Here is a 15,758-nt window from a genome sequence, read left to right as displayed (position 1 = left end):
GAAAACCATGATGGCTCAAGTGCATTAGCCTTGAGCTGAAGAGCTGAGGGACAGCACCCAGGTCCAGAGTTCAAGCCCCAGGACTGACAAATAAATAAATAAATAAGGGAAAGTGGGTAGAAGCCAAGAAATGCTAGTAACCATAGAAAGTGGAAGAGACAAAGACAATGCTATTGTACTGATGATGTCTACTCATTGATTTCCAACTTGGAAATCTGATTTTGGACTTCTGGCTTCCATATTATAAGAAAATAAGTTTATGGGAGCCGGGAAGGTAGCTCAGTGGTAGAGTGCTTGCATTGCATGCATGAGGCCCTGGGTTCAATTCCTCAGCACCACATAAGCAGAAAAAAAAAGCTGTAAGTGGCAGATTGTGACTCAAGTGGCAGAGCGTTAGCCTTGAGCTGAAGAGCTGAGGGACAGCGCCCAGGCTGAGTTCAGCCCCCACGACTGCAAAACAAAAACATAAGAAATAAAAAAAGAAAAGAAAAGAAATATATGTTTTTAGCCACCAACTTTGTGATAATGTGTTGCAGCAACCAAACAATCAACATGCCAAACTTTAGGTTGGCTTGCTTTCTTTTCCTCATTTTCTTGATATGCTTTCTCATCTGCCATCTGACACTTTCTAGCTATGTAATCATTGGCAAAGCATATGTATTCTCTTCCACTCAGTTTCCTAATCTTTAAAATGAGTGAAATAATATTATTTATCTCATAAGATAATTATAAGAGCTTGATGAGCTAATATTTATAAGGAGCTCAAAGAAGCTCCTAGAACTAAAAGTGGTATATAACTTGGAAATAAACACATTTCCCAAAGATGTTGATCCATTTTGGGATTAAAGGAGCTGGGAGAGTCAGGATTGGAGGTGACTTAACTGCTTTTCGTGTAAATGCAGGAAAAAGAATTTGGAAACAAAAATCTTTAATCTGCTTTTATATAATGCTCAGAAGATATTTTTATATCATTTATTTAAATTTGTTTTAATTCCTATCAGTATCTTTATATTTATGAAGTAGGTTTTTCTTTTTACAAAGAAATAAAACCACTATCATTCTAGTGTAAGTCAAATTTAAAAATAGTATCACAAGCTACTCAGTGTAGAGCAAGTAATAGTTTTAATATAACAGATTGAAATAGTCTTTGGAAAAAGAGAGAATATTGTTTTGATTTCACTGATTTCTGTGCCAGTATCTGCAAAAGGAAAATAACACATTAAGTTTGTTTGTTGAATTATTAGAATTTTCAACTTATATACACTTACAAATTATATCCACATATTTTATGTTATCATACTAATAATAAATAAAATAAAATAAAAATAACAAAATAGAAATCTATACCATAAATATGTTTTTAGAAGTAATATTTCCTTCTGTTTTTGATATTTAATTCTTTCATGTGTATAGCAATTAATAATGCATTCTTTTAAGGATTTAGTAAGTGAAAAATTCATTTATGCTTTATTTTCATGCAAATATAGGCATTTTCATGCAAATATACACAGGGTATTTTTGTGTGACTATTTTTTTTCTTGCATCAAGGTTTAAAGCAGGATCTCCTGCCTGATGAGCTTGCATTCTATCACTTGAGTCATGCCTCATTGTTCCCACATGATTTTTCTGCCCAAGCTGGCTTCAAAATTCACTCTTCTGGATCTCAGCCACCTGAGTAGCTAGTATTACAGGTGTGACCCCTCAGCTCCCAGTCAACAACATGTTCTCCTGATATTGAATAACTTCTTCTGTATTTTTTTTTGTGGGGGTGGGTCATGGGGCCTGAACTCTGGGCCTGGGCACCGTCCCTCAGCTCTTCAGCTCAAGGCTAGCGCTCTACCACTTGAGCCACAGCGTCACTTCCAGCTTTTTTTTTTCTGCTTATGTGGTGCTGAGGAATCGAACCCTGGGCCTCAAGCACGCAAGGTAAGCGCTCTACCACTGAGCCACCTTCCCAGCCCACTTCCTTCTGTATTTTAACAGGGAGAATTTCCAGATAAATAGGGACATTTATCTATTGTTAAGTAACATAATAAAAAAGTAAATATACAAATTAATTATTGAGAATATGAAATCATGAACTAATATCTTGAACTACTTTATTCACTAATCTAATATAAAAGTAAAATAAGTGAAGACCAAAATAATAGCAGTAGGCAGGGTTTAAGTAAAATTTGAAACATTTTAATATCCTTGGCAATGGCTGCTATGATATCACCAAATTTCTTTTTCCATCGTACATCAGCAACTTATGTTACTTTCAGTAGAAATTTTGATTTGGCCCACAGAATTCTTGCTATTTTCCTGTCCAGTGACTATTTATAATAGTAAAGTGGTAACAGCTTTGGGAAAGGATGAAGAAATGAGGACTTAAAATTAGTATAACCACATTACTTCCTTTTTTCCTGATCAGATGACTGCAATAGAATGAGTTCACACTCCCAAATATTGGGAGTGTGATGAAGTGAAGCAGTAGAAGATGGAGACTGAGAGACTGCAGGTCTAAATCACTTGTTTTATGAAACAGTGGTTTATCAAGCTGGGTTAAAAATGGTGGCCAAAGAAGTTAAATAGAAAATACACTGGGATATGATAAATCATACAGGATTCTAGACACTCACACACAGTGAGACCAAAAGAGGATATTCTTGAGGGGAGAAACACAAAGGCACAATGCCTATGATCCTCTTTATATTTATATAAAATTATATATGGAAATGAGCTCCACAATATGGAAACAAGAGATCTCCTTTTTTGTTGCTGGTTCTGTTTTATTTTCTTTCTGTGTGATTTATTCTTGTGCCTATCTTTGGGAGGGCACAGAACTTGAGGGAAAAAGGTACAAAAGTGCACCATGGGAACTCACAGGACACTAATGATAGTGAACTATACAACTTACAGGTGGAGATGGGAGGAAGGGACTGTGAGAGAGAGAGCCCTCTGTACATCACCTTTAGAATAACAAAGTAAATTTAAAAACTGGTGGCTGAATAATTAGAATATAGAATGGTCTGTGGGAACTTTAGCAAACCATGCCTCTTCCCCTCTATGGAAGTTTCTTCCTGAATTGACCAATACTATTTCAGAATATTCAACTCATAATCAAATTAGATTAATTTAGGGGGGAAAACTTTTTAGTCCCAAAGTAGTCTGGGTTCCTTTTATAGCACATAAGTTCATAACTTCATAATGAACGGGGGCATAGATGACCAGCATGTTATTCCTCACATTTTTGTTTTCAAAAGTATCTTAAAATAGTACAATAATAGTTAAAAGATCACTTCAGGATATGATTCATTTAATCTGTGATTTCTCAATCTGAATATTATACATGACTTACGGAAACAAATGCATGATGCTTTCTTTTCTAGAAAATTTTAGTTCTCCCCTGAAAGAAAAAAAATATATTTTCATAAATGACAAAAATGTTTCACTTCCTAGTATCTTTTCTGAACAATTTTTCTTCTTAAATTTTGTCCTGCTGATGTAATGACCTGTATTAAAATTGTTCTATACTTCTACCAAAGTTAGTTTTCTAGAACAGAGGGCCAATCAAATCATCCTTCCAATGGAGGAGTGATAAATTCATTTGCCTACAGGATAAATGCAGGTATATATTTGGCAGTGTGTTCAAGGCCCCTCTGGTCAGAAGGACCTAGTACTGTTCATTTTTATTTTCTCTTTACATAGCTTTTCTATTCTCATATGAACCAAAAACTATTAGATTGAAAGTACTTGTGTCAAAGAAGCTTATCAAATGAACATGTTAATTAATATATGGATAAATGGAAAATAATCCTAGATCTTTATACTTTTATGGAACAGCTAAAAACATTTAACTTACTCCCTTAATATCTTAAAAGAGGGATAGTTTGCATTTTCTAGGAAACAAATACCAGAAGTATTGAAGTAGTGTTAATTATATTATGTTAATATTCAATGACAGAATGCTACTTTTTGTTTCTCTTCTAGTTCTAAGGTCAGAGAATCATTTTTTCAGTTAGAAATTCCATTTGCTCTTATATAAATTAGCCTAATTATGTGTGTGAGATAGCTAATAAAATTTTAACTTGTAATGCACTCATTGTCTTACTCATGTAACTGTAACCCCTCTGTGCAGCATCTGTATAATAAAATAAAAAATTTAAAGTAGCCTACCAGGTAATATTTCAAAAAATATTTTAATGTACTAGCTAAAATACTCATAGACAAATAAGCATTTATTAAAACTTTATTTTTCTCAACTAAATAATTATGTCAATTTTTTAAAATATTGCTTTTAAAAATTAAAAAAAAACATTTGGCCTACATTAAGATGAATAGAAGAAACCAGATATTCTTTATTTTATTGTATAAAATATGAGAAAGGAGAAATTTTCAATATCTAAATACCAGATTGTAAACAACAATAATTACTCAGTGGTTACTTGTATAAATATGACACATAGATATAAACAATATATATATATATATATATATATATACATGTACATTCATACATATCATATGTCAGGTATATGTGTAATATATTCACATACATGTGTGTGTATTAAACAAACCTTAATGCTTTCCCCTATTGTCAGGATTGAGACAAGGATATTCATTTAATCACTTTATTTTTAATATTGTGCTGAATAATAGATCAGTGTGGCAATTAAAAATGAATGAACAAATGGCTTTCAGTTTAGAAGCTGAAGTGTTCATCAGTAGTTAAATAAGTGAACATTTTAAAATGGCATACTTACATAATGAATGCAAAAACAATGAACTATATTGGTATGTTGAAGTTCATGGATAAACGTCTAAAAGCAAACGATGCCAAATATTTAAGAATTCAGAAAGTGTGAGTTCACTTACATAAAATTCTAGAAAATACAAACCCATCCATAGTGGCAGACGAGTCAAGGACATGAGAAATGGCAAGTCCTCACAAAGGTACAGAGAGTAGTTTGGGGACATGGCGTGTGTACTCATTACCCTGAGGATGAATTTTTTTTTTGTGGGTGGACTCATGGATGAAAACTTATCAGATCTATTCTTATAGAATCTCCAGTGTACTGTACATCCATGGTATTTCAATAAAACAGCCCGAAATGTTGAAGGTGATCTATGCATGCTTAAAGAGAGGTTACGTTTCCTCTTTCTACGGATTACAGAGATAAGGTAACAGGACACCTACCTGTCCAAGAGAAGGTGGCTCGGGTATGAGAGGAATAGGTTCAGATGCAAGGTTGGCTTCATTAGGCTCATCTTCAGGTTTGGTTGATAAAAACGATATTGCAATAGGTTTGGCGGCTTCCGCTTTGCTTGCACCAACGTTGCCTAGTACAGTCTGTCCTAAAGACAGCGAGCCTGAAGCAGATTTGCCTCCAGCAGCCTGGTCTGAAGCAGGTTTGCCCCCAGAAGGCTGGTGTGCAATAGGTTCAGCTACAGAAGCCTGGAACTCCCCAGGCTTCACGGCAGAAGACTCTGGCGCTGCAAGAGCAGCAGGGGCAGGGACAGCTGGAGCTCCAACAGACTGGGCAGAAGGTGCTGTGACTATATTTGAATATGCCATGTAGGGGTACATTCTAGCAGGAGCAGGAGGAAGAGGAGGAAAAGGAGCAGGAACTGCAGGGGCTGCGGGGACAGCAACAGGGACAATAAGGGTTCCAGGACCTCCTGAGGATGGAGGGGCAACAGGACCTCCAGAGCCTCCTGCTGGTGCGGGGAGAGGGGCTTCTGGGGCTGGAAGGGCTGCAGGGGAGGCCGGCGGGGCTGGAGGGGGTGGAGGGGGTGGAATGGCTCCTGGAGCTAGAGGGGAACCTGGAATTGGAGGGATTCCTGGAGCTCCAGGGGCTGAAGCGGCAGCGGCTACTAGAGGTGCACCCGCGGCCAGGGCTTCAGGAACTGTTGGTGCAGTATCTGAATGAACATTATTAGTGTCTTGGTTTGCAGCAGCGTCTTTGGAAGAGAGAACCCAGGGATATGGAGTTGCTTCACCCTCAGAATTCCAAGGATAATTGGTCATGGTTTTCCCTGGGGGATGGTAAACAGGAGGAAAATTTTCATTCCATAAGCCATAAGGAATATTCAGAGATGGATTAAGTGGGTAGTGAAAGCCAGTGAAATCCTAAAGGAGAAGCAAAGAAGTCAATTGTAGTTGACTAGTTTTTTCCTAGCTATATAAATATATACATAATATTATTTATATTATGACTGTGATAATGGATAAGTAATGTGGTTTTGGTTTTTGCTTTTGCTGGTCCCAGGGCTTGAACTCAGGGCTTGAATTATATCCCTGGGTTCTGCCACTGGCACTGGGCAGTATTTTCTTTTTTTTTTTAGAATTCTAATTTAGGCCCGGTGCCAGTGGCTCAAGCCTGTAATCCTAGCTACTCAGGAGGCTGAGATCTGAGGATCCCGGTTTGAAGCCAACCCAGGCAGAAAAGTCCCCGTGAGACTCTTATCTCAAATAAACCACTCAAAACCCGAAAGTAGTACTGTGGTTCAAGTGATAGAGTGCTAGCCTTACACACAAAGAGACTCAGGAAAAGCACCCAGGTCCTAAGTTCCAGCTGCACAACCACCACCACCAACAAATAATTCTGATTTAGTCTTTCTAAGTGTGCTCCATGGAATGTAAAAAATGTCTCAAGAAACTTGAATAAATCCACTTGAATGAGAAGTATTTTCAGTATAGACAAAATTGCTATGAATCAAGGGACATGTGCCCCAGGACTACAAAGAAATGAAAAAAATACATGCATTTCAAAGGAGTGTTCATATAAGAGGATAGAATCCATGCTTTGGCCCCTTCTCTGCCATACGTCTTCCTTTGCTCACGGCCCTGAGTATCCTCCCAGTCTCTAAAGTGGCTCCTAAAAACCTTCACTTCTGTATCCCTCTCTTTGAGAGAAAGTGATTTCTTAAGTCCTAGATTGGTTCTTCTGAATGCCTCCTAAGCCATCAAAGCTTCTGTTGTTTTAAGGCTATGCATCTCATAGCTCAAGTGGCTAAGCAGATGTAGGTGAGAGACAACTAGCTTTTCACATTTACCTTTCCCTGTGTGTTATTTGTGGTTGTTTATCTGTTTGCTTTGTATTATTTTTGGTGCTGGTACTGGGACTTGATCTCAGAAGTAGGCATTTTTTCTTTTCTTTCTTTCTTTATTTTGGGTCCGGTCATGGGGCCTCATCTCTGGGCCTGGGCACTGTCCCTCAGCTCTTCAGCTCAAGGCTAGCGCTCTACCACTTGAGCCACAGCGCCACTTCTGGCTTTTTTCTTTTTGCTTATGTGGTGCTGAGGAATCAAACCCAGGGCCTCACGCATGCAAGGCAAGTGCTCTACCACTGAGCCACCTTCCCAGCTCCAGAAGTGGGCATTTTTTCTGGTCAAGGTTATTGCTCTACCACTTGAACCACAGCTACACTTCTAACTTTTTGGTGGTTAAATGGAGAAAAGTGTCCCTCAGATTTTCTGCTCAAGGCTGGCTTTGAACTGAGAATCTCAGATTTCAGCTTCATGTGTAGCTAGGATTACAAACAGCTCTCTGGTGCCCAGTTTTGTTATTTGTAACTAACATCACTCATAAATTTATAAATCGCAGATGCTATTTTTTCTGTTTGTTCTAAATTTGTTAGGAAGCTCTAAGATGATATAATTCTGTAAGAATCTACAGAAGATCAAGATATTTATTTTGTTTTTTATGTACATGAAACTTTATTTCTTATCAGAAAGTTTTCATGAATAGGTCACTCTTGTTTACATATTAGAATCTTGGAAAAAAGTGTGGCACTGGTAGTTACGCCTGTAATCCTAGCTACTCAGGAGGCTGAGAATTGAGGATCAAAGTTCAAAGCCAGCCCAGGCATGGAAGTTATGAGATTCTTCTCTCCAGTTAACCACTAGAAAGGTAGAAGTGGAGCTGTGGCTCCAAGTGGTAGTGTCAGCCTTGAGGCTGGGACAGCACCCAGGCCCTAAGTTCAAGCCCTAAGACTAACACAAAAGAATCAGAAGAAAGAATCCTGGAGTCTTTACTATGTTACATACTTGCCTTAGCAATTTTTGACAAATACCTTTGTAATACATATTAAACAACACAACCTTTTTATGCATTTAGTGTTAATCAGTGGATGGGATTACTGTTTTTTTTTCTTTTGTTAACATATATTTCAAGTTAGTTCAACTCTAATGGATCCTATTTGTGAACACAGATTCAGTGTTTGGATCTGTTGGTAAACATGACATTCTCTGTCCATACTATCTTTGCCTCTACTTTGGTAGTACTAGGGATTGAACTCAGAGCTTCACACTTGTAGGCTGTCTCTCTACCACTTGAGCTATGCCTCCAGCCTCTTTTAGTATTAGTTATTTTCAAAGGAATGCCTTTTGTTTTGTTCTGGCTATCCTGGGCTGCACTTATCCTTCTTAAGATTTTTCATGTTTCTGGAGATGACAAGTACAAACCACTGCATATATATATATATATATATATATATATATATACACATACATATATATGAGACTTCCTGTCAACCACTATATATACACATGCAGTGGTTTGTACTCTCTCTCTCTCTCTCTCTCTCTATATATATATATATGGTGGTTGACAGGAAGTCTCACACTTTTTTGTTTTTGTTGCCTAGGCTGGCTGTCTCCAATTGCCATTATCTGATTGCCATTTCCCAAGTAGCTGGCATAGAGACTTAAGCCACTGTGCCCTGCCAAGTACTTTCTGTAAAAAAATTCCATAAGAGTTCATTTAAAACTATTTAGCCTGTCAACCAAGCAGCAAAATTTATCAGAGTATCAGTATGGATAAGTTGTCATGAGATATATAACATAAATATATTTGTGGTTTTCTATTTGCATGTTGAATTAGGACCATCAGTGGAAGTGAAAATGTTCCTAACTGAATTCCTTAGCTTTTCAAGGAAAACCATAATTACACTGAATTAACACTGTGAGAGAAAAGTTATTTTAAAGAAAAGGGAATACTATAAGCTACATATAATTATCTTCAAATGTAAGTAAATATGAATGTATTTTACCTTTTGACTGGATGAAGACGATTTCTAAAACAAAAAGAAAACAGCTTTTTAAAATTCAACACTGCAAAATGTCTACTTATATTCAGGTTGACTATCACTAACAAAGCTGCAAGTAATTTAGGATTTTCCTTCTTACAGATTATAGTTATTTGCTTTGTTCTCAGTTTTTAGTGAGTTATGTACCTTCAGGCTATTTTCTTAATATCCATTCTTCCAAAGGGACATGAAATGATTGGGAGCAATATCTTACCAGTCATAGTGTTTCTATACTGTTATTTAAATTTATTATTGATATTTCTTTGTACACTTTCAGGTACAAATAACCAAATGGTTGTTGTTGTTGTTTTTGTTTTATTTATTCATTATTGTTGTTATTGTGGGGCTTGAACTCAGGCACTGACCCTGAGTTCTTTGGCTTAAGGCTAGTGCTCTAGCACTATGAGCCACGGCTCCACTTCTGGTTTTTGAGAGGTTAATTGGAGATAAGTTTCAGGGTGACTTTTGTGCCTGGGCTGGCTTTGAATTGAAATCTTAAATTCTCAGCCTCCTGAGTAACCTGGATTACAGGTGTGAGCCACCAGCACCCAGCTTAACCAAATGTTTTAACTCCATATTATGTCTAGTTTCTCATTTACATCAGATGATCACATCATACTATTTGTGTTTAGTAAAAAATCACTGATAATAAAACAAAACTTTCAGTGTAACTTCTTAAGTGTTTATGCTTTTTCTTGAATTCTGTGACTTTTTAGAAAATATAAAATAAGTGCCTGTGTTGTGCTGTCTTTGTGTTGGTATTGGAATCCAAGATACTGTAAAAGGCAAATGAGGTTTCTTTTCACAAACATCTTCACCTCCTACTTAGCCAAGCTAACTAACACAAATTTTATATTTCTTTCTAATTTTGTCTTTCATTCTTGAATCACAGAGTTAAAAAAAAATCCCAAGATCGTTTTTTCAGATTCCCTTAAGGTATGACATGGGATACACATGCGTATGTGTTCCAGGACACTCATAGAGGTAAATCTCAGCTATTTGTATTGCAGATCTTGAAGTACTTTCATCTGATGATTAAAGTATCAACTCCAAAGTGATTCAAAGTAATATTTGATTTCACTTCTTAAAACTTATTTCCAGAGGCTGAACAACACACTGTTCCATGACCAGTGGGTCATGGAAGAGATTAGAAATGAAACTCAAATGTTCATAATAGTCAACAAAAATGAGCACACAAATTACCGGGTTCTCTGGGAGTACTAAGGTAGTACTAAGGTAGCTAAGGTAGTACTCAGAGGCAAGTTTATAGCTCTGAATTCCTACATCAACAAATTGGAGAGTTCTGAAACCAACAATTTAATGAGACATCTGAACCTCCTTGAAAAAGAGCAGCAAAATAAACCTCAATCCAATAGATGGAAAGAAATAATTAAAATACAATCAGAATTAAATGAATTAGAATCAAAAAACCGATAGGTTCTTCGAAAAAATTAACAAAATTGACAGACCCTTAGCAAATCTTATCAAAAAGAAGAGAACACACCCAAATAAATAAACTCAGAGATGAGAATGGAAACATCACCACAGAAACAACCGAGATTCAGAACATTATAAGGGATTACTTCTCAAACCTTTATGCTAATAAGTTTGAGAACTTGGCAGAAATGGACCTTTTCCTGGCAAATATTGACATGCCAAAACTAAACCAAGATGAGTTAAACCAGCTTAACAGGCCCATATCAAGCATTGAAATAGAAACAGCAGTAAGAGACCTCCCATCTAAGAAAAGCCCAGGACCAGATGGATTTACAGCAGAATTCTACAAGGCCGTCAAAGCAGAGGTCACACCAATACTCCTCCAACTTTTCAATGAAATTGAAAGAGAAAGTTCACTACCAAATTCTTCCTATGAAGCCATTGTAACCCTCATCCCCAAACCAGGCAGGGACTTATAAACGAAAGAGAATTAGACCCATTTCTTTGATGAACATAGATGCAAAACTTCTTAACAAAATTTTGGCTAATCGACTTCAACAATTCATCAAAAAAATCATACACCACGATCAAATAGGATTCATTTCAAGGATGCAAAGCTAGTTCAATATAGGCAAATCAATTAATATAATTCATCACATCAACAAGAGCAAGGATAAGAATCACATGGTTATCTCAATAGATGCAGAAAAAGCATTTGACAAGATCCAACATCCCTTTATGATGAAGGTTCTGGAAAAATTAGGAATCCATGGACCATTCCTCAATACACTAAAGGCTGTACATGACAAACCTACAGCCAGCCTTATACTTAATGGTAAAAAACTAAAGCCATTTCCTCTTAACTCAGAAATGAAACAAGGATGCCCACTCTCTCCACTTCTCTTCAGCCCACTCTCTCCACTTCTCTTCAATCTAGTATTAGAATGGCTAGCTACAACAATAAGACAAGATGCAAACATAAAGAGGATCCAAATAGGGAAAGATGAAGTAAAACTCTCTCTCTTTGCTGATGACATGATCTTGAATTTAAAGAATCCCTTGGACTCCACTCCCAAATTACACAAGCTGATTCAAAACTTTGGCAAAGTAGCAGGGTATAAAATTAACCCTCAAAAATCAATGGATTTTCTGTATGCCAACAATGAAAATAGCGTGGCTGAAATTAGGAAAGCAACTCCATTTGTAATAGCCCCACAAAAAATAAAATACCTAGGAATTAACTTAACCAAAGAAGTCAAGGACCTCTATGATGAAAACTTTAAAAACTTGAAAAAGGAAATCAAAACAGAACTTAGAAAGTGGCAAAACCTCCCACTCTTGGATTGGAAGGATCAACATGGTGAAAATGGCAAAACTTCCCAAGGCTATCTACAAATTCAATGCGATACCTATAAAATTCCAACTTCATTCTTCAAGGAAATAGAAGAGGCAATCCAAAAATTCATATGGAACAATAAAAGACCCTGAATAGCAAAAATGATCCTTAACAGAAAGGACAGTGCTGGAGGAATATCAATACCAAATTTCAAACTCTACTATAAAGTCATAGTAATCAAAACAGTTTGGTACTGGCACAAGAACAGACTTCAGAACCAATGGAATAGAATTGAAAACCCAGAAATGAACCTACAGACCTATAGCCATCTAATCTTTGATAAGGGAGCTAAAAAAATAAAATGGAAGAAAGACAGCCTCTTCAGTAAATGGTGCTGGAAAAATTGGTTAATCAATTGTAGAAAACTAAAACTAGATCCTTATGTATCACCCTGCGCCAGAATCAACTCCAAATGGATCAAAGACCTTGGAGTCAAAGCAGACTCTCTGAAAACATTACAGGATGGAATAGGAGAAACCCTAGGTCTTCTTGGCACAGGCTGAAATTTTCTTAATAGAGACCCAGAAACATAACAAATCAAAGAACAGTTGGACAAATGAGCTTCTGCATGGCAAAGGACATAGCTAGCAAGATCAATAGAAAGCTCATGGATTGGGAGAAGATCTTCACTAGCCATATAATGGACAAGGGTGTCATATCTAAAATATACCTGGAACTCAAAAAATGAAATTCCCCAACAACAAATCCTCAAAGAAACAACTGCCCAATAAATAAGTGGGCTAAAGAGAAACTTCTCTGAAGAGGAAAGAAGGACGGCCAGTAGACACATGAAGAAATGTTCCACCTCCCTAGCCATAAAAGAAATGCAAATGAAAACAACATTGAGATACCACCTCACCCCAGTTAGAATGGCTATAATCAAGAATTCTAACAACAACAGATGCTGGAGGGGATATGACCAAAAGGGAGCCCTACTGCACTGGGAGTGTAAACTTGTTCAACTACTTTGGAAAGTAGTATGGAGGTTCCTCAAAAGACTCCACATAGAGCTCCCCTATGACTCAGCAATCCCATTTTGGGGCATTTACCCAAATGATCACAAATAAGACAATACTAAAGCTATCAACACAGCTATGTTTATTGCAGCATTATTTACCATAGCTAAGATATGGAACCAACCCAGATGCCTCTCAGTAGATGAATGGATCAAGAAAATATGGTATATATACACAATGGAATTCTATGCCTCCATCAGAAAGAATGACATTGCCCTATTTGTTAGGAAATGGAAAGACTTAGAACAAATTATATTAAGTGAAGTAAGCCAGGCCCAAAGAAACATAGGTCCCATGGTTTCCCTTATGTGCAATAACTAGTATATGTCTGAGACAAGCAGAAAAGGTCAGGTATGTTGATGTTAGGTGAAATAAACCCCCAAATTAGTATTCAAATGTTTTTTCTTTCATGTGATTGTTTCTACCATATGTATAAGATGATTTCTTTGTTGCTTTGTATGTCCCTCCCCCATGGTATAACCCCTGCTTTCACTGTATTTGATGTTGGTACAATTTGTGGAGGGGAAGGGCAGAAACAAATCGTTTAAATAGGGATACAGGTGGACCCATTGCAACAATGAGAGGTACAAGTTGTTATGTAGAAAAAGGAACTTTACAACTTTGGCAGGTGACTGGGGGAGGGGGAGGGAGGGGAAATATGGGAAGGGATAGGAAGGGGAAATAAAGGAGGAAGCAACAATGCTTGATAAGGAATATACTCATTATCTTGCCCATGTAATTGAAACTCCTCTGTAAGGTATTTTCATAATAATAATAATAATAAACTAAAAAAAAACAAACAGAACTATGACAATTTCTTTGTCACAGTTAGAAAAGCTTGGGTTCACATTCCATACTACCTCTTCACTTTTCTTCACTAGACTGACATAAATATCTGCTATACTACTGGACAGGTAGTGTTCTTAGAAATTTCCTGAAATCAGACCTTGAAGCAAAAAAAAAAAAAAAGAATGGCCACTGAAAAAAGCAAGAATCATTAAAAATATTTTTATCTCCTACTTGGAATAATTCATGAATATCTGCTAATCTTACTCCTTGGGCGTATCCTTCCGCTAGCTTGCACTTTCTAGCATCAAGAATATATGGCTGCCACTGTTTTTGTTGTTAGTTCCAATCTCTTATGCAGCAAAGCCTTGCTGGATAAAAACACTTTGTTCAAGTACTATATGACAAACATAGAGAAGAGACACAAGGGAAAAATCTGGAATAGCAAGAATTTTTATTACCCCACAAAAGGAGTGAACTTATTTGGATGTTGAAAAGAAATAATGACTGGTAAGTATGTTTATATTTCATAAATAAAATGAATATTTTAATAGCAATAGCACTAATTAACTTACAGTGTCAGGAAATAAGAATTTTTAAATATAAAGTATAATTTTAGGTAAAAACAAATACATTTGTATAAAAAAGTTTTACCTCATGACCAAAGGGATAATGTCTCTAAAACAAAGAAAAAAATATATCAATATAGTTATTTCTTTGAGAACCCCTGTACCTACGATTACATATTACTCAAGGATTGAAAAGCCTTGGCATTGTCATAATTTCTTTTTCTATCATAATTTCTATGACTTCATTAATTTGAATTAAATTTCCCATCATTTTCCCATCATCATCATCATCATCATCATCATCATCACCATCATATTTTTAAATCAGGGGTGATTTTAGTTCACATAAAAAATCATCACTATAGGAAGATCACTGTTTTAATCAATACTTGTTTTTTGCTGTTTCTTTTACTCCAAGTTTTGTTTGTGTTATATATTGTGTGAGTGTGCATGTATGTGTGTGTGTTTTTGAATGGTCTGTAACACCAGAAGGACCACAAATATATTTTTTTCCTAGGAAGCTTAAATGTGTGTATGTGAAACACTAGCATAGGAAACATTTACAATTTTAAAGAATTTTAAAAATTAAAACAAGTAATCTTAAGGGCTAGAATGGGAGTTTTGAATTATGTACATAATAATATTAGTATCAATTAAAATAACAAGTAGCATTTTACTTCTGACTATGTGCTAGGTACTCTGGCTTATTTAGTTTTAGAAACAACTGTTTGGGTATATTCTTATTTCCTCAAAGAGAATGTTTAGCACACAGATTGTCTAGGATTAAGAATTTGTCTCTGCTATTTCCTACTCTTATCGAACATTATATTGAAAGGAGTATGTCCACTTACTAAGCTCCATCCACTCACTTGCAGTCTACATCCAGCAGTCAGACTTGACTGCCAGAGAAAGCCTACTCTATAATATAAAGCATTCTATAATATAAAGAGATAAATTTACTTAAACTGCATACATGAAATTCTAACTTCCTATAACTCTCTTTTCCGTCTGCTACCATGTTCCTGAGTTCAACTCTTTTCTTTGGAGCTGATCCATATTTTTAACATGGTTACTTCGATTTTAAGAGTTCGACACAACAAACTCTATGCCCATCAATATATTTCTCTGTTGCATTTTTTATGAACATGATAGTAAGTACCTATCTCATGAATCCTTGCCAATACTTGATTTAGTGACAATGGTTATACCAGCTGCTGTGATTTTTAAAGTTTCCTTACTAACCTTCTTTCCAAAAGCAACACACAAGATGCAGGCCCAAATAATCAGCTTCATTATGGTTGATCCTAGAAATATGGATACTATAAATTAGTATAAATTACATATACAATGTATTTTTATTAAAAATGTTACATATACTATATATACAATATATTATAATACAATGTTATATAAATATATATAAATATAATGTTACATAAATTCTATATATAATATATTTACTACTTTTATTCTAGAGAGACAC

General features: G+C 36.0%; 1 protein-coding gene across 1 annotated transcript; it reads right to left on the bottom strand.

Annotated features, from left to right (window-relative positions):
- Positions 1-504: 504 nt before the first annotated feature.
- Positions 505-15,568, bottom strand: Prr27 (proline rich 27). Its single transcript, XM_013020077.1, has 5 exons — positions 15,518-15,568; positions 14,361-14,384; positions 9,036-9,059; positions 5,180-6,112; positions 505-684 (listed from the first exon to the last, which is right to left on the bottom strand). The coding sequence occupies exons 1-5, from the start codon at positions 15,566-15,568 to the stop codon at positions 505-507; spliced, it is 1,212 nt and encodes a 403-aa protein (XP_012875531.1).
- Positions 15,569-15,758: the final 190 nt, after the last annotated feature.

This window comes from Dipodomys ordii, unplaced genomic scaffold, assembly GCF_000151885.1.
Source record: "Dipodomys ordii isolate 6190 unplaced genomic scaffold, Dord_2.0 Scaffold49, whole genome shotgun sequence".
Classification (NCBI taxonomy): Eukaryota; Metazoa; Chordata; class Mammalia; order Rodentia; family Heteromyidae; genus Dipodomys; species Dipodomys ordii.
This window is presented reverse-complemented; position numbering and strand designations above follow the sequence as displayed.